Source organism: Solanum stenotomum, chromosome 1 (genome assembly GCF_019186545.1).
Source record: "Solanum stenotomum isolate F172 chromosome 1, ASM1918654v1, whole genome shotgun sequence".
NCBI classification, from domain to species: Eukaryota; Viridiplantae; Streptophyta; class Magnoliopsida; order Solanales; family Solanaceae; genus Solanum; species Solanum stenotomum.
In genome coordinates, this window is record NC_064282.1 from 14,393,186 (window position 1) to 14,412,943 (window position 19,758).

A 19,758-nucleotide genomic window follows, 5' to 3' on the forward strand; every position below is an offset into this window, starting at 1 on the left:
TGGCACGTGAGGTGGTAATTGAAACTTAGCTTACGGCCAAATTTCACAATTTTGGAGATAATATACTTATTTCTAAGAATATGCTTCCTCTTACGACATTGGTGGTATCCCTATTTTACTAAAATACTATATACGATAGATAAGATTGTTTCTCTCTTAATAATAAAATGTCTCAAATTCAAATCCTAAATATTGATAGACTCACTACTCCATCTATTTATAAAATTCTTTCTATTTTTTTTTGACTTATTTAATGATTTCTTAGTTATATGAAAATTCACCTATCTAAATAAGAGTAAATTTGAAAGAAAAAAAAGAGCCCATTTGGATTGGCTAAAAAATAATAATTTTTAAGTCAAAAATAAAAAATCAAACTGAAATGACTTTTAAATCAAAAAATAAAAAGTAGAGGGACTTACTTTTGGTTTCTGACTTATTTTAAGTCATTTTTTATCTTGTCAAACACTTCGTAAATTATTTTAAGTCATTTTTGACTTATTTTAAGTTATTTTTTATATTTGCTAAACACTTTCTGAAATAAAAAACTGAATTAAAAATAAGTTTGATCAACTTTTAAGCCAATTCAAATAGGCTCTTAGTCTATTTTGGTTATATGAAACATTTTTTATTTGGATCAAAGTAAAAAGGTAAAACACCAAAAAAAAAAATTGTCAGATAAAACACCATTTAATAAGAACATGGAAAATGAATTTCTTAAATAGAGTTTCAAGTCAACAAGAAATATTTTTTTTTAAAAGGAGGGGATACTATAATTTTATTTAATAAATAGTGACGAATAATTAAAATAAATGATAAGTAATTTTTAATAACAAATTAAGTTACAATTCTGTTTATATTAATTCTTTGTACGCTATCTGTTCCACATATGCACTAAGGACTCCGATTGAATTGGTCATGTGAATATTTTTTTTAAAAAAAAAAAACTCACTTTAACTATTATAATTAATTAATATATATGCACACCTTATTAGATAACTTAATTATAATAAGCTGATATAAAAATCATATAGGTAAGCTTTTATAGTAATAACTTTGTATATATATCATTCAATTACATTATTGTTATTGTTAAACACTCAAATATGTCACGTAGTAGCCAATGAAAATTGAAATGAGAGGAAAATTACCAAATTTTAAGTTTATATACTAGCATAAATAAAAAATACTGCATTTTTTTTAAATAAAAAAAACACTAAAAGCCTAGTGATTTGCGCTCTATTTTGGAGGAGGACTTTATTTAAATCTTTATACTATAGATTTTTTCTTTGGTTGGTCTCCCTTTGTTTTAAAGGTATTGTCCGGTTTTTAATAGAGAAAAAATCTATTAATTTTTGGAATTTTTATTGGATCCTTATACCCTATCCCTATGTTAAGAGCAATAATGAACATTGTTTGTGAACACAAGTTTCAATGGATATGGTCTTTTAATACACTCATTTTTTTTCCAAGTAATTTACTACTTTTATTAGGTTCTTTCAAAATTTCAATTTTTATATATAGTTCTCTGAAAATTTTCGCCCTTTTACTTCTTTAATGACATAAATTAACAATTTTTAGAGTGGAAAAAAATATTTACTCTATTTAAGCAACTCCTTTTATAAAAACATAAAATAATTATAACAAGTTCGAATTTATGGTTTCAATCGGTTTAAAGATATTTCATAAAAATGGTCATCCATAAATATATTACTATTTCATAACAAAAGTTAAATTATGTTTCTTTTCCGTAAGTAAATTGAATTATGTATAAGGGAAATAAAAGAGCAACTCAACAAGACGGCACGAAGCCTTAGGCCCCCAAAGTTATAAAAACTGGCAAACAAAATCTCTCATTAATTAATTTATTTACAACGGAACCCAACCATTAGCGAACCGACGTCGACGCGGACCCGTCTTTTAAATTCTCCGTGTCCCTGTTACAATTTCAAATTCTTATTTCGACCCGTTGGCCTTTTCTCTCCTTTCTTTGAACCGTCTTCGATCTATCGATCAATTTGTAAATCACCGGCGCCGACGCTGTTTATCTTATTGTTTCACTTGTGAGTCAAGTCGCCGATCTTTGACTCTGATCAATGGAGAATCTTATACAATTGGTTAACAGATTACAGAGAGCTTGCACTGCCCTTGGCGATCATGGTGAAGAGAGTGCATTGCCTACTCTCTGGGATGCCCTTCCTTCCATCGCTGTCGTTGGTGGCCAGGTCTCTCCGATCTCCTTTTTCATTTTCCGTCATCCTTGTAACGATTTTCTTGTTCGATTTAGATCTGTGTTTTATTATTATATTCTTTTTCTTTTGTCCCTGATCAGGATTTCTGAATCTTTGATTATCTCTTTTATCGATAATATGCAGTTCTTGATGAAATATCAATATCTAGGGTTCCGATCTATTTGTGAATTCTTGACCGAGTCAGTTTGTAGTTTCGTTTGGTTGGTAATTTTGGTTCATGTCGGAATATGTGATGATGCTGTCTCCATAATAATATAGCACCTTAATGTGAAAGGAGCCTATGTACAGATGAGGTTTTATGAGCTGCTGGTTGTTATTGCCGTAGTGCCATGAATATAGGATACCCTTGCTCATTCTGTATCAGCTTGTGAACACTCATGTACATTTATCAGTTCCACTTGACTCAATTTATAATTGTCTGCACTCTGATGGTTTTATAGCAGTGAATTATCGTGTCTTTGGTCTGATTTATGTGGCTTCTGAACACTCTTGGTTAATGATATACTGGTTTAGTCATATTGCTTAACTGTCATATTTTGTATGGCTTATAGAGCTCTGGGAAGTCTTCAGTTCTTGAGAGCATTGTCGGAAAGGATTTTTTGCCTCGTGGATCTGGTAAAGATTGTCTTCATTAGTTGTGCTGTTTACATTAAGTTTTGTGAATACCAGATCACAGGAAATATTATTAACATACTATGTACAGGTATTGTCACCCGCCGACCCCTGGTCCTACAGCTTCACCGGTTAGAACAAGGTAGTAGAGAATATGCAGAATTTGGACACCTTCCAAGGAAGAAGTTTACTGATTTTGGTGAGTCTTTGGGCAATATATACCATTACTCTCTCCGTCCTAGTTTATGACACTCTTTGCTTATCGAGAGTTAATTTGACCAATTTTCAAATCCAAATTTGGATATTAAACTACTATATGAAAAGTACTATGAGACGCAATTCTTCTCATGTCAATATGAAGTTTTTTTTTAATTATTGGTCAGATTTTGCATAGTTTGAATCTCGAAAAGCGAGAAGTGTCACATAAATTGGGAAAGAGGTGTATTGCTTATGAAGTACTATTTTTCTCCTTCCGCATGTATCACCTGATATACTTAGTGTACTGTTATTGTCATTTCCTTGTAGTTTCACCTTGCTTTATTGTCCTTTTGACTTCTAAATCCTGTGTATCTCTTATTCAGCTGCTGTGAGAAAGGAGATCGCTGACGAGACTGACCGAGAGACGGGCCGTAGCAAACAAATATCTAGCGTACCAATTTATCTCAGTATATATTCTCCCAATGGTATGAAGAGATTCTAGCTTTATGCATCAATTAATGCAACTAAACAAACTTTTCATTTAAGTATTGACTGGACGATTAAAGCATCTTGGGTAAATTGTCATGTCGGAGAGCTGCAGCCTTCTGTTGTTGCCAATTGTGTCCCTCTTTTCTGGCCATCAAATAATTTTGAAATATTCCCTAATAAGCACGATCTGCAATTGTTCTTCCATGTTGTATATTTCTGTTTGTTGATCAGGCTTTTGACAGCTAAATTTTGATTTTGATCATGCCAGTCGTAAACTTGACATTGATAGATCTTCCCGGACTTACAAAAGTAGCAGTTGGTGAGTTGTTTGTTTTGAATCATCAGTCTTAGTTTGTTTTCTGCCTTTTTCCTGATAGTGGACTATTTTTGAATTAATTTCTCTCCATTTATTTAGAGGGACAATCTGATAGCATTGTTGCGGATATTGAAAACATGGTTCGCGCTTATATTGAGAAGGTTAGTTGTACCTTCTTATATTATAATTTTTCTATGGAAATTTATCTAGTGTGTTTACATTTATGAGAACAATAATGCAGTACTGAGTTCGCTATGGGCCAATATGGTACATTGTGTAAGGAAGTCTGACGTAATGGAATTAGAATATGGTATAAAAGGGTGGTGTGATTTGGATTTCTTCTTCAGATAAGCTGGAGAATCAATGTTGGGGTACACCCTAACCTAGTTCACCTCTGACTTCAAATGAGTTTGGAAAGGATTGAAAATAGTAGGAAAGTGGGATGATTGAAAAGAATGCAGTGGGGGAGGGGGGGGGNGGGGGGGGGGGGTTGTACAGAGTAGCCAAGAGCAGGTGGATGTGGATTCTCTGGAGCTTGAGGAGGAAAGGAGTTGAAAGGTAATGGGTTGGCGATTAAATGGGCATTGGGCATTGATGAAAGGTTGAGGTGGAATAGTGCTTTTTGATCCACTCTTTAGTTTCCTCCCTTATTTGAATGGGCATTTTGGGCATGTCAAAATGGAATGGGAAATGGAATTAAGGTGGAATGGAAGTAACATCGGAATCACAACTCCAAAATGAAATCAGGAATTAGAAACAAATAATGGAGTAGCAATGTTCACCTATTCCATTGCCTATTCCATTTTGTTGTTGTTCCATTGCCCCGAGCATGCCGTAAATTATCAGCGGTTTACTTTCTATACTTCAAGATATTGGTAAATATAAATTGGCTTTTGAAAGGATCTCAGTTACTACTTGACATGTGTAGGGGAGTTTTTCTGATTCTATTGTTTTCTTACATTGCAGCCGAATTGCATTATTCTTGCTGTTTCTCCTGCCAATCAAGATCTTGCAACATCAGATGCTATTAAGATTTCTCGGGAAGTAGATCCAAAAGGTTAGAGTTTGGAAATGTCAGAAATAATATTTTCTTGCAGTAGCATTTTGCATTTAACGAGTTATCACTGACGAAATTAAAGCAGGTGTGGAAATTTGTTATTCCACACATTTGCAGGTGTGTATAGTATTTCAATAGAGAGTTCCTGGAATAGGTTTCCAGCTGTTCATACACTGAAAGCTAGTAGGAGGAGTAACACCTATTAATCTGATGACAGCTAGTAGGAGTGGCTGGTTGAACCAAAAGCCGCTTAGGGGCTAAGCAACCAATTTTATTTAAAAGTTTTAGGACTACTAATGTTCTTAATGTTGGTATATTAGAATGACTTTCTTGTCTTGAATGCATAACATCCTTTGCAGAAGACTACACAAGCTTCTCAACTTCTGTTTATGTGAGAAATGAGAATTACATTTGAATTTCTTAACATCCTGATAACCCCTCAAGACGGAAACAAATTTAATTTTCTTCCCAATTTTCCACCTGCTTATTAACCCCCACCCCCATGGCTGCTCCTGTTCTAACGCGTTGCCTTACATCTTAAGAGTGGAGAGTCTTTCAAGCATGTAAATTTAGTGTTTCCTATGATTTAACAAAAATTATCACCTAACCAAATGCAGTGGCTGCTAGTGATCAAATAGGCTGTATAGTCACTTTAAGGGGCACTTTTTGTCTAATTATTTCTTGTTTTTATTTGAACGTTAAAACTAATTGTAGTTTCAGATCTACTGAATTTAAATTGTTTTTAAATTTTCTTTCTGGGTTTCATTGTTTTGTGTTGGGAGGCAAATGATGTTTAAACAAAATCTTATACTACACACTGAAATTTAATGAAGAAAAATTAACTCTCAATTAGTTTTCTGATGCCTCTGAAAAAAAAAATTGTTTTAGGCTTTCAGGGGCTTCCTGAATTGTTTTTCAAGTATTGAGATTTGCAAAATCATTCCTTTTATAATTGTATATTAATATTTTCTTATGACAGCTTAAATAAAATGTCAATCTTATGCACATATACAATTATGGGTTTCTGACTCATTTAAAATATTATTGATTGAGCAAATAATGTAGCTGAAGTTTTTTCTTGAGTCATAATCTCTTTACATTTTGCTCTCTTTCTTTTTGTGTTCTGTTGTGTAGTGATGCAATGGTCCACACTAGCTCTTATTAAGTACTGTTTGAGTTAGTTTGCATTATAAATTGTGCTATATCAAGAGTGATTTTGAAAATGAGATGATACATCATACATATTACCGTTTAACACTGTGAAAGGTTACTTGCCTCAGGGGAAAGGACATTTGGTGTTCTGACTAAGATTGATCTTATGGATAAGGGTACTGATGCTGTTGATGTAAGTTTCCTACTAGGTCACATAATTTTACATTTTTTTTTTTGTTGGGTAAAAGTGTCTTTGCTCTAAGCATGACTTGATTCAGTGATGTTGGAGCTCCGTTGTGTAAGTCGTTTGTTTGGTATTGTAATTTTAAAAGAAGCTGTACTCAGGTTACTCTTCTTGAATTTTTGGTCTTGTATAGAGAATCTATGTTTTAACTTGTTAGTGGGTCTCGAAAATGATTGGGGGAACTCATTTATATATGAAGTTATTAACAAGTCATGCTTTTTGTTGATAGTTACATTGGAGAGCTTCGGGGCAAAGTCCTCCGTTGACTGTTGGCATATCCCTGGTGTCATCTATGATTCAATTTATTTAGGTCAAGTTTGGACACTCTGCTAATTGAGTTCAGTAGGAGCTAAGGAAATGATGAATTTTGTCTGTGTTTATCGAAATCCAAATCCATACTCTTGGTATCTAAAAGGGTGAAATTACAGTAGGTTTCTTTCGTATTTTGAAGGATCTATATGAAAGACAAATGAAGAGTCTGGGTAGCATGCTTTCTCTCCAGTATTTTGAACATGTTGTCTTTAAAAGTAGTTTCTATATAAAGGAAAAGGTTTTTTAAGTGAACATGTCGAAGTAAGAATGGTTAAACAAAATCTAACTATAAACAAAATCTCAATGTGCATTTCAGTAGATATATCAAACTGATCTAAGTCTAGTAAATCTAGCATTCCAAATTTGATAAGGTTAATTTTGAACTCACTTTAAGGTTTTTATTTTCAAAGACAATGGTGACTGGTGAGGTATGGTCCTTGCAACAGCAATCCAAAATAAGATTTCAATTTATTCCAATTTTGTTGATATCTTCCCGGGTTATGGAAAAAGATTTGGTTTATGGCATTGATTTGGCAACAACATATGCCTTTTTGGATGGTCTTTTTATGTGAACTACTAATGTCTCTATACTTTAATATTTGACCAAGTGAATAACTCTCTATTAAAAATTCTTTAGCAATGGATGTGAGTTGATTTCAAAGATATAAGATGCAGTGAAAACACCTATCTTTTATCCACCTTTTGATATCTTATCTGAGCATTTCAGAATTTTACTTTTTGGAATAAACAAGTACTGTGGTTAACACCATTTCTTTTTGCTGCTATTTTGTGAGCAAATCTAGTAATCGTGTCTTCACATGTGCTGCAAACGGATTGTCAGTTGGATGGATGCTGTACCTAATTCTTTTCTTGAACAAACTTTTAAGCCACTTTGAGGTGGATGTCAGTGGTTGCTATATTAAATCATCTTCTTGGATTTTCAGATGTTGGAAGGAAGAGCATATAAACTACAATTTCCATGGATAGGTGTTGTCAACCGTTCTCAAGCGGATATTAATAAAAATGTTGACATGATTGCTGCCAGGCGTAGAGAAAAGGAGTATTTTTCTAGCACCCCTGAGTACAGGCATCTTGCCAGCAGGATGGGGTCAGAACATCTTGGGAAAGTTATGTCAAAAGTATGTTGAATTCTCAAAGAATATTTTTTCTAATTCTGAAATGTTGTCTGAGTGCCTTGGTGTATAAACCTTTTTATTTATAGCTTGTTCCCTCCCTTTTAAAGTCATTTCACCCGCCATTTTCTATAACTAATTCCTCAACATACTTTATTTTTTGTTGGTGTCCTAAATGAAGTTTCGAGGTCTTCATTTTTTTGTCCTAATTGACTTGGTCACGGTTCTCAGTTTATTCAGAGAACTAACTGTTTTGTTTGATTTTTGTATTGCATATTTAGCACTTAGAGGCCGTTATCAAGTCAAGAATTCCAGGTCTCCAGTCTCTTATCAACAAGACCATCATTGACCTAGAAAGTGAATTGAGCCGTCTTGGGAAGCCCATTGCAACCGATGCTGGAGTATGTATCATCTTGAATTTTCTGTGAATTGGTTATCCAATTTTGCCAGACAGATTTTAGTCTAGCTGAAATGAGTTGGTTCTCTACTTCTCATGTTAGTTTTGAACGTATGTTTGCTTTCCTGTGGCTACAGAATTGTGATGTCTTTGTTACCTTACAAAAAAATGTGTTTCCTGTCTTTGCTATGTATGTTAACATTTATCAATTCAGGGAAAATTGTACATGGTTATGGAAGTTTGTCGTACTTTTGATGGAATCTTTAAAGAACATCTTGATGGAGTGTAAGTATTCCTTGCTGCGTCTGTTCCTTAAATCTAGACTAATTAGCTATGCTGCTTTGTTGTAATCTTATTTTCGTTGCAGTCGACCAGGTGGAGATAAAATATATAATGTCTTCGATAATCAGCTCCCCGCTGCATTGAAAAGATTGCAATTCGATAAGCAGCTTTCAATGGACAATGTAAGGAAACTTATAACTGAAGCTGATGGATATCAACCCCATCTGATTGCTCCTGAGCAAGGATATCGTCGTCTTATTGAATCTTCCTTGATTTCTATCAAGGGTCCTGCTGAAGCAGCTGTCGATGCGGTACAGAATTAAATTCTCTGACATGCTTCTACAATTGAAACTAATGAGAGAGCTCTGCATGAATGATTTCAATTAGCTTTTTTTTCTTTTGAATATTAAGGATCCCCTTCTAGGTCTCCTTTCACTCTGCCTTTTCGCAATTCTTATTCCAGACTTCTGTTTTTGTTAGTGGGGTATGATACAAGACTGTTGAATATGATCTCTGACTTTGAACTCTTGAGGGGCAATGACTGCTCGATGTTGAGTGTGTGATATTTCATAAATATTTAGGACTAATGTCGCAAATAAAAAGCCTAATTTCCGCGATGTCATTTTGGGTTGCTTTAGTTTTAAATTGATTTGGATGTTTCTTAGTCTTTGAGACATACTTAAAGAAAGATGTAAGTTAAACATGAATGGGTATGTAATTTCATGTGACATTACAGCATTAATAGAATGTCTACTCTGGTGGAACTTATTTCTTCTGGGAGGTTTTATTTACGTTTTTGTTGCATCATTCTAAAAGTTGAACTATGTCATAGTCAAACAGGATTTAAGTATCACTTACGTTAATATGTTTCAAACTGAGATATTTTGGCAACTGCATGTTGTCAAGTGCTTAATGGTAGAAGAAAATTACTCGTGTAGAGTATTCTGTGCTTGACCTTGTTTAATTATAGTAATCTGAAATAAACTAGTGTTTTTTGTTCAGCATAATGGTCTAATGGGTACATTTTTATGTAGTTGAGCAAAAATAGTTCCTTAACTATTTCATCTGCAATGCTTTCAGGTTCATGTTATACTGAAGGATCTGGTTCACAAGTCAATTAGTGAGACTGCAGTATGTTCACTTGCCATTTTGAATTACTTTTCTGAGTTTGAGATATTTGAACGACCTAATAAACACATGCTATAAATCTCAGCCATTCTCATTTAGGATTCTAAAAATTCATTCTGGTGAGTTAAACAAATAATCCCCAGTAACGCATTGTGCTCAGTAATTGCAACACGAAGAAGTCAAAGAATTCTCCCGTTACCATGATTATTTTTTGTTAAACAGTTGAAGGGGCTATAAATGAATGTGTATACTGGGTCTTTTGTTATTGACAGGAGCTAAAGCAATATCCTTCTCTTAGAGTTGAGGTCAACGGTGCAGCTGTTGAATCATTAGAAAGGATGAGGGATGAGAGCAAAAAAGCAACTCTACAGCTTGTTGAAATGGAGTGTAGTTACCTGACTGTAGATTTCTTCCGGAAACTTCCTCAAGATATTGAGAAGGGAGGGAATCCAACACATTCAATTTTTGACCGATACAATGATTCCTATCTTCGAAGGATAGGTGAATTTTGAATTAACTTTTGTCCTTGAATTTCAATGATCTTTCTATTAGTCTTCTGAATTTTGCTGTTGTGTTGCACGTGTTGTTGCTGTAAATTATTTTGATTGTGTCGTCTGATGGTGGGCTCTTTTCAACAGGATCAAATGTCTTGTCTTATGTCAATATGGTTTGTGCAAGTTTGAGGAATTCCATTCCTAAGTCTGTTGTTTATTGTCAAGTTCGGGAGGCCAAACGCAGTTTGCTTGATCATTTCTTCACAGACCTGGGCAAGAAGGAGGTGAGAAATTTGCACCTCACTGTTCAACTAACCTTAAAACTCTTATTTTATTTTTTTAATTTGGAATGGAAAGGGGTGTGGTGGGGGGGGGGGGGGGGGGGGGGGGGGGGGGGGGGGGGGGGGGGGGGTGGGATAGCTGTGTGAGTAACAATGCTGATTGACTTTGATGTATAATAATCTGTGCTCCACTTTCCATTTTTTTGTTTGTTTGTAGGGGAGACAGCTGGGTACTTTGTTGGATGAGGATCCAGCTATAATGCAACGTCGTCTTTCTCTTGCAAAGAGACTTGAGTTGTACAGAGCTGCTCAATCTGAGATAGATTCAGTCGCATGGTCCAAGTAGACACAAACCTTTGTTTTTCTTCAGTTTTGTTCATCACCATTGAAATGTAGGGAGGGATAGGTGGCCTGTCATTCTTTGCTTCGACATATTATTCTTTCCATAAAAAGTAGATATATAGTTATAGGAATGGTAGCAGTTTCTGTGCTTCGTTTTTTTTTTTTTTTTTTGCAGTACTTATTAAATCCAAATGTGTACTCGATTTTGACATTTGATATCTCTTGCTTGTCTGAGCCAGACAATATATTGGATGTGCTGTCCTTGGTTTTTTCCACTCACTGAAATCCACTTCAATTTGAAAGTACCTTGTTTGGTATGATTGGCTAAGGAATGGCTGGGCTTTGCTTATTGTTTAAAATGAAATTTAATAATCAATTATTGGATAGTGATTTCTACTTGTGCTCTTTTATTAGGAAACATGTGAATATTTAGTTTGAGAAATTCATCGTTAAATGGGAATTTTATGAATGGTTGGATTTAATGATGGATGGATTGATAAGGTGATTTTTCCAATGTTCTTCCATAGTCTTTTTTAGCTGGATTTGAACACGTTACATAATTTGGACCGACTTATTCAAATCAAGGAGAACAAAAAAGTACAAAATGTTGTCAAAAAGGACAAAATCTTTTAAATTGTTACAAGATAAAAACGACTCCAAGTGAAGACTGCAATTGGAAGTAAGATCTCATTCTTGAAATTCCTCGTTCACATCATGTATATTTTTGTTCATAAAATAAATTATTATTTATAATATCATATTATAATGCATTTCAAATTGATTCATGAGAAATTTTATTTGTAATTTCTCATTAATCAATTTGAACTACATCATATGAGCCTAAATTTAAAATATAAACAGATCAAAATGAGTCCAATTAATAAATAAATTAGTCGGATGATCATGAACATTTTCATGCATTGAGACTCAAGGGAATGCTTCAACTTTCGATTAATTGATGTCTTAGCTTTGCCAACATAATCAAGAGGGCCTATACTTAAGACAAACCCAAAGCAATTTCCACGATCATTCTTCTCAATCATTTCAGCTTTAGCAAGCTGCCATATATATGTGAACTAATTATAAATCATTTTTAAAGCAATTTGTACCCCTAAAGCTGGTCTCAAATTGACTACAACACTCGCTCTGCATCTCATTCCTTCCTCTTGCCTGAAGAAACAAATAATAGAAATTACCTTTTGATTAGCATGGTTACAGTAGCTTATTGAGGAGATTAAATTAACCATATCTTCGATGGATAATATAGCAAGACAAAGCTGCTTGTTTTATCCCCTCCATGTGTAATATATATCGTAGGTGCGATCTAAAACCAAAAATATAATTAAGTGATGATATCTGGATGTATAAAAAGCTTGCTTCAATTTCTCTCTATATATAAGCCACAATAGAGAGGAGTTTGGTCCTCTGCATGTTAAATACTTTTGAGTTTAGAATTATTTTAACACGTTAAACCAACTCTGCAGATAATTAAACAAGGGCTCACAGAATTCTTTATTTATTTATTTTTTTTGGAAAAAAAAAACATTTCTGACTCGCAATGTATATTTTTATCATATTGACATGAGAAAAAGTAATATCATTTGATATAATTTTTTATGACAAAGAGAGTAAGTGAAACGATAATGGACATTAAATCTAAGATGTGAGATCATATATAGTCTTTGTTTTCTTCCAAAATTACTTTGAACAATTTATTTTATTTTTCGTATTTACTAAAAATAAATAGTCCAAAATATATATTTTTTCATGTTTATTTGTTCGCTATATTAAAAATACATCTTTTCTTTTATTTGTCATTTTTAACAATTAAGATATATTTTTTCATGCATACTCTTAGCATTAATTACTTATTTTCAAAATTACTTTCAAAATTCAAGATTAAATATTAATTAATATGGATATATTGTGTTGTAAAATATTTATATTTATCATCATTTCTTATGAAATGTTTAAAATTCAAAATGAACAAGCTAAGGAGAATATAATTGTTATCTTAGAAAAATCAAGATACAATAAATATAGACAGAGAATAATATGATTTTAAAAATAATATTAAATTGATATTTAGGAATAAATTGAAATAATTGAATCAAATTGTTCCTTTTAATTAATATCTTTGAAGAGGCATGAAAAAAAGAACTTGACGAATACAATGAATCGGATGAAAAATCTTTATTATGCTTACCTAGGGTCTAGGGAATAGCAGCGAACTTTTCAACTAAAATGTAATATCTAGAATAATGTAGGTTAGCTCCTGAAATATTTGACTGGTTGCTTTCGAACTACATTAATGTGAAGATACTTCTTTAGTTTATATTTACTTGTTTATTATTTTAATAAAAAATTATATTTATTTGTTCACTAAAACCTATCAAGCTAAAGATTTTTTTTTTTATATTATCCTTAATATTAATTATTTATATTTGAAATAATTTTTCAAGTACATTAAAACTATACACCAACTAATAGAAGTACTTTAGTAAAATATATGTTTCAATTATTATTAAAAAATATATATATAATCTATTATGGGCAGTAAAAATAAGAGGAAGTTTTAACCAAAAAAAAAATAATAAAAAAATAAGAGGAAGTTTTAACCAAAAAATAATTTAAAAAAAAGTAAGAGGAAGTACTAACTACAAACCTTTAATTAATTGTGCAAGTCTGTAATGAAAAGGCATCCAAGTTGCTTATATCCTTACTTCAATTCATTAACGACAATAGTTCAATTACCGTTAAATATATATTTTTAGCGGTAATTAGTATTTTTTTTTATATGTTCCTAAAGTTTTTAGCGACATTGGATCTAATGACACTTAACTAATGTCGATAAAGACTTTATCAGTCTTTATTTATGTATCTATTTATTACCAATAAAAATTGTTTTTGTTATAGTGTTTAGTGTGTACCAGACATTTGATTTATTTAATTATGAGAGGTTCGTTACGATGTCCAAAAGATTTCAAATAAAACGGTTTGCTAGCTAGAGATAAAATTGAGGGGAATTTTATTTTATTAATAGAAAGAGAAAACTCGAATGATTAAATTTTTGGTAAGAAAAAAAATCGTCTAGATATATCATTAAGTAGTATGTTACGTCAAGTTTTTGTTAAATTTAAAGTACTTAATATTTTCTTAACAAAATATTTATTTGGGAGAATTAAAGTACTTAATTACCCGAATATTTTAGGGGGGGAAAGTCATGTTTTAAGTCTTCTATGGAAGGATAACAACAAAATGAACTTATGAAGACCTGTTTATCTCCAACATCTCCTCTTAGTATATCTTGTAAGCAATAGTAATATGAAATTTTCCTTTATGCACCACCTGCTCATTTAAATTGATATTACTTTGCCAAAATTTCCTCATATGTATAATTGAATGTTTTTTATTTTTGAATCATCCCTAAGGCTTTTTTTTTTACCGCAACCTTTGGGTTGGAAGTGAGGGGTGCTTACCATCCGAGCAACTTGTAATCTTCTTACATGAGATTTTTATTTTACACATAAGAATTTTTATTTTTAAATCTGAAAAACATATTTTTTAATTTTTTTTTTTTTACTAATAAGTAGCGAAGAGATTTTAGTTCTGGGTAAAAATAAAAGGGGTAGAGGAATGACAATTACGAATTACTACCTCCGTCCATATTTAATTGTCATAGTTTCCTTTTTTAGAGTCAAACGATAATAGCTTTGATTAACATTTTACGATGTATTTTTTCATCATATTGATAGGCAAAAAAATGGAATTTATAGTAGTATTTTTCGTATAGTTTTTGACTATCTCAATTTTTTGTTTAAAATATCGAGTTAATATAATCTAATTTAACTTTGAAAATTAGTCAAATTAATTTTCGAAAACCACAACCTTAAGTGGACATAGAGGGAGTATTACTAATTTCAAGTTCTTGCTTCCTATTTTTCAGTCTTCCTTTTAATTTGTTGGTTTCACGCTCCATAAGCACTAATAAGTTTTTCTCCATTATTTTGACAACTTACAAAATATTGAGTTTTTTAGATATTGGAACTTTTGATTATCTAGATTGAAATTAATGTCTTTTTTTTGTGAAATTGCTTAACGTTGGAAATTGCTTTATTTTTTTTTTTTGGTTAAATATTTTTATATGTATAAGGTATTAATATGATATAATTGATATGTCTTTTGAAAAGTCGAAGTCATAATTCTTTAATATTATGAGTATATGTAAGTCAAAATTGAATAAATTAGGATTACCAATTTATTATAGTGCAAAATACCTTAACCAAACTTTAAAATAATGAACGATATCAATTAATTTGATATGATGATCACATACTATTTTTAAAAATCAGAAGTCAATACCAACGTACCACATCCACCTCTAGTAAATATGACTCAGATGTTGCAAATGTTTTTAAGACTCAAAAACACTTAAAATATTACTACGATATTTCAAGATTTATACTTAAATTATATGAGTTTTCTACCTAAACTATCATAAAATGGTTAATGTAACATACACTTCAACTAATATATGAGTAAATGTTAAAATAAACTTATTAGGTTAAAAGTTAAAATAAGTTAATATTTTGGGTATACGTATGGACATTTTCCAGAGTCAAAAGGTGATTTCGACGACTTTCACCTTCTTATTCTGTTAATCTCTCTTTCATTTGTCTTTTTTGTGCGTAGAATTTGTTGCATAAAGCCTTGTCGGATGATTGTCTGATGTTGGTGTTCTTATGATTGCAAGTTGTTCACATTTATAAAAGATATATTCACCCTCAATGAGGAAAAAGAAGAAGGAGAAAAAGAAAATGTGATTAGCCTTTACAAAAGAAGAAAGTAAAGAAAAGCGATTGAGTGTAATTATAGCTTGGTCAGTGGTGTGTTTCGATAAACATTTGTTGATTTATAGTTTAGGTAAGAGTCTCACATATCCTAATATATAATTCAAGTATGAAAATAGAAAAATAGAAATATTTTACATCCACTCTTATTAGGAAGTGTATTATTGTTGACAATATATAACATGGGTACACAAGGATAATAATTCTAGTGCATGAAAATGTTACTACAATAATATTACATAATCAAATACTATCTATATTTAGAGCATAACAGAGGGACCACGTTTATCAAGTTGTGTTGAGCTTTCAACTTCAACTGCGTAATGAGGTAGCTAGTCAGTCAAGTTTGGTTGCCAATTTTGTGTGATGAGCAGCGGCCTCTTTAATAAGCATGAATGACTGGATGAAATCATCACCTAGCTGCTTCAGATCTGGAATTATTCCTTCATCAACTGCTATAGTAAATGTCAACTTGTTGGCATAGCTACACACGTGAACCATTATCCCCTACAAATACAATATATATATATATATATGAGTGATTTTGTGTACGTATACATGTAATTGAAACATAATATATAGTTAGATTGATGGAATTAAGAAACATACAGTGGGATAGCCAGAGCATGTTGGGGCAACGAATTCCAATGGATGACCTGCGCAAGAAATTTCTTCACGCGGACCAACTACGTTTGAAAGGGCTAGTGTTGTTTGGGAGGTAACTCTTTGAGTAAGTTTTGCCGCACCCTACAATCCCAAAAATACATTAATAAATTCCAACGACACGACAAAACAAATCAATTAAAGAGAAGAATTTGATTACGTACCTTAAAGCCAAACAAGTTGAGGAAAAGTTGTGAAGCATAAAAGGTGCATTGAGACTCAAGGGAATGCTTCTTTCGATCCATTGATGTTTTAGCTTTGTAAACATAATCAAGAGGATTTTCTGATTGGCCTATACTTAACGGAATTAAGACAAAACCAAAGCAATTTCCTTGTATCACTGCAACATTCTTCTCAATCATTTCAGCTATAGCCTGCCATATGACGTGGTCAACATGAACTAATTCATTGTGGATATGAAGAATTATTAATTAAGAAACACTCACTTGGACCCCTAAAGCTGGTCTCAAATTCACTATAACATTGGCTCTGCATCTCATTCCTTCTACACAAAACTTTCCCTTGCCTGGAGAAACAAACAAATTTTAGAAAGAAAAAAATTGTTTATAAATAAATAGCAAAAATAATATGTTTGGTGAAATTACCGTATCTTCGATGGATATAACGAGACAATGCTGCTTGTGTTATCCCCAGTACAACGTCATTAACCTTCTAAAATAAAAAAAACAAGGAAACAGAGCTTAGATCACAGACAATTAATTAAAACTTCAAATATATAATCCATGAAAAGTTTATAATGCTTACAGCGTTTGTAACATCCTTTATAAATTTAATGTCGTCCAAGCTAACGGTCCGATATATATATCTCTGACGAGCAGACGCATTGAATCCTTGTGTAGTTGTAAAAGGTGTTTGAGAGTCCTTCAAGAAGAGCGCAGTCGCTATAAATAACAAAACATCAACAATTGTATTGAACAAAAGTTGGATGAAGAACCACAACTTTACGAGGTAGTACTGCCACAAATTCTTTTTCCTATTTTTGGTTGGTTTGCTCTTAGAGGAAGAAAAAACAGGGAGTTTGGGCAGACAAGTGGGATCGGAAGTTGTCCGAAAACAAGAGAGTAAGAAGGACATGAGGGCAACTCCATCTCCAATAGAATGATGAATACGAAAAACAGAAGTTGCTTCAGCATGAGATGTTTTCACGTTAAGAATGTGAAAATCCCATAGAGGTTTCGACATGTCAACATTTGTTGTACTTAGGTTTGATATATAATCTTCAACCAATTCATCGGCCTTGTCCATATTATTATTATCAGCAAGCTGGGGAACTATGACATGATCATCTATGTTCACTGTCCTTGGAATCCATCTCATATTTCCGCCGCCATCACTCTCATCCATAACCTGTTTTGAAATAGTTTAGCTACATGTTTTACATACTCCAAACTTCTTCACATAAATTAAGACACAAGGAATTATCAATTTTCCCAAGAGTAATTTTTTAGTGAAATTAACCATCCAGCAGGTTAACGTTAGAGCAGAGGGTACTTACCTTCTCGTTCTTTTACATCAAGCTAACAAATACATGACATGTGTTTGCATATAGACTTTTATATTTAATCGTATATTCATTCTCACCTTAATATTAAATCATAAATTTGCATGGTTTGTTATAAAATTCAAAAATTATTACAAAACATTGTGAACAAATAATAACATGCCTAGCTATTAGTTGAGAGTGAAAATCGTATATATTCTTTATTATTAGCTTACCTGTAAACTTGAAAAGCGTGGGTGTTTAAGCATTTTGCTTTGTAGTTCAGTTTTGATGGAATCAACGTTAATTGGTACTTTCCAGCCCATAATGGCTAAGACGTAAACATTGTAATTAGGCTCATGAAACATTCGAGAAGATGGACTTAGTAACATTGCTTCATCTAAATTCTTTGCTATAATTCCAAGAGGTTTCAGACTCATATTTTTTTTCTCCATTATTATATATATATAAGAGATATCCTAGCTAGCTGCTATAATAAAAATTTAGTGATGGTATCTGAATATGTTGATGATTAAAGGCTAGCTCCAATTGTTTATATTTATAGAAAGGAAAGGCTTATTGGGTGACCACAAAGAATTTTCTCTTTGAGTAGATAGATTTGTTCCTTAAATGGACGCTCTCATTAAAAGCACAACTGTCATGATAATTTAGTTTTAGATGTATATAATTTCGATTCGTTCACTTTTTGAAAATAACAAATCAAAATAATTGTGTCCCATATATTTCTCAATCTGTAAATCAATAAAAGTCGCCATTCTCAATTTGAATTTTTTTATTTATTTTCTTAGTTTTTTTTAGATTTTTTTATGATAAAGGGTGTGTTTGGTACGAAGGTACTGCAAAGTGTTTTTTTATTTTATCGTATTTGATTAGTCAAAAAAAATAGAATTTTTTTTTTAGGAAAATAAACTTCTTGAAAATAAAAAAAAATAATTTTTCTAATAAAAATAGAAAAAATAAGTCGCATTGTCTTCCCCCATTCCACCCCAGCCGCCTATGGTAGAGATAGATTTTCGACACCTCACATCACAAGTATATATGGCTCCGCCAATACCCCCAACCCCACTCCACCACAGAAACCACCCACCCAATCCACTAAAATAGAGAGTTTTAAATATATACAATAAAGTACTAGTTAATTTACAAAAGTTTTATTTACATTAAAAAAGAATATAAGTGTCAAAAATACACCTAAATTATACCATTTTTTTAGTTTCATACCTAAACTATTGAGAATGTGAGTTTCATACAATAATTTAGGTATAAACCCAAAAAATTGAATAATTTTGTGTGTTTTTGACACTTATTTCTTAAAAAGAGAGTCAAAAGTTATACAAAGTATACATTGGCTATACAACTTACCGAAATTCATAAAAAGTATACACAGACTATACAATATATACTACCCCCTCTGTCCATAATTACTTTTCCACTTTTCCTTTTATAGTTGTCCCTAATCACTTGTCCATTTTGATTTGGACAAATCAAGAAAGGACAAATTTTTGTTACCTATTATACCCTCAATTAATTACTTTGAAAAGGGTAGAACTTTTTGAAAATCTTAAATTTTTAATTCACCTCCTTCATAATTAATAGGGGTAAAATGGTAAACTCACTATGTCAATAATTGTTTTCTTAATATGTGTGTCAATTCAAATGTGGACAAGTAATTAGGGACAGAGGGAGTATAATTTAGTTGTACATGAGTCATACACTAACTATACATTATGATACATTAACTATATAGTATGAATTTATGATACACTCAAAAAGTATACACTGACTATACATGAAGTATACATTGACTATTCAATCTCGACCAATTCAAAATCACCTCTAATTAGTCCCAACATTTAAATATGAAATCCTTTTGATCTTTCGAGTCTTCTAATATATAATCTGCTTGAAATGATTCACGTTTAAGGCACGCCGATCTTTTTTTTAAAAAAAAAAAGCAAAAAAAGATGAACAAGAAAGAAGAAGAAGCAACATCATAAGAAGACGAAGGAGTTGAAGAACAAGAAAGAAGAAGTAGTA

The 19,758-nt window shown here is 32.0% G+C and overlaps 2 protein-coding genes and 1 non-coding gene across 3 annotated transcripts; 2 read left to right on the forward strand and 1 right to left on the reverse strand.

Moving 5' to 3' along the window:
• The first annotated feature begins 1,889 nt into the window (after positions 1-1,889).
• On the forward strand, positions 1,890-10,965 carry LOC125862305 (dynamin-related protein 5A). Its single transcript, XM_049542351.1, has 16 exons — positions 1,890-2,222; positions 2,801-2,864; positions 2,953-3,060; positions 3,443-3,544; positions 3,817-3,867; positions 3,964-4,025; positions 4,831-4,921; positions 6,202-6,266; positions 7,574-7,768; positions 8,044-8,163; positions 8,374-8,444; positions 8,527-8,752; positions 9,522-9,572; positions 9,842-10,070; positions 10,208-10,347; positions 10,562-10,965. The coding sequence occupies exons 1-16, from the start codon at positions 2,094-2,096 to the stop codon at positions 10,688-10,690; spliced, it is 1,833 nt and encodes a 610-aa protein (XP_049398308.1). The 5' UTR covers positions 1,890-2,093; the 3' UTR covers positions 10,691-10,965.
• LOC125854021 (small nucleolar RNA R16) lies at positions 5,700-5,789 on the forward strand. Its single transcript, XR_007445319.1, has one exon. It is a non-coding gene; the product is annotated as a small nucleolar RNA R16 (small nucleolar RNA).
• A 4,837-nt stretch (positions 10,966-15,802) lies between the features above and the next one.
• Positions 15,803-18,155, reverse strand: LOC125862344 (wax ester synthase/diacylglycerol acyltransferase 11-like). The gene is made up of 7 exons (XM_049542403.1): positions 17,937-18,155; positions 16,965-17,567; positions 16,805-16,871; positions 16,646-16,725; positions 16,364-16,573; positions 16,146-16,283; positions 15,803-16,043 (listed from the first exon to the last, which is right to left on the reverse strand). The coding sequence occupies exons 1-7, from the start codon at positions 18,153-18,155 to the stop codon at positions 15,873-15,875; spliced, it is 1,488 nt and encodes a 495-aa protein (XP_049398360.1). The 3' UTR covers positions 15,803-15,872.
• Positions 18,156-19,758: the final 1,603 nt, after the last annotated feature.

Coding starts and splice junctions, on each gene's coding strand:
- LOC125862305 (XM_049542351.1), top strand. CDS start 2,094: ATGGAGAATCTTATACAATTGGTTAACAGATTACAGAGAGCTTGCACT. Junction 2,865..2,952: donor TTTTTTGCCTCGTGGATCTG/GTAAAGATTGTC, acceptor TACTATGTACAG/GTATTGTCACCCGCCGACCC. Junction 9,573..9,841: donor AGTCAATTAGTGAGACTGCA/GTATGTTCACTT, acceptor TGTTATTGACAG/GAGCTAAAGCAATATCCTTC.
- LOC125862344 (XM_049542403.1), bottom strand. CDS start 18,155: ATGGAGAAAAAAAATATGAGTCTGAAACCTCTTGGAATTATAGCAAAG. Junction 17,568..17,936: donor CACGCTTTTCAAGTTTACAG/GTAAGCTAATAA, acceptor ATTTCAAAACAG/GTTATGGATGAGAGTGATGG. Junction 16,044..16,145: donor CATGCTCTGGCTATCCCACT/GTATGTTTCTTA, acceptor TTGTATTTGTAG/GGGATAATGGTTCACGTGTG.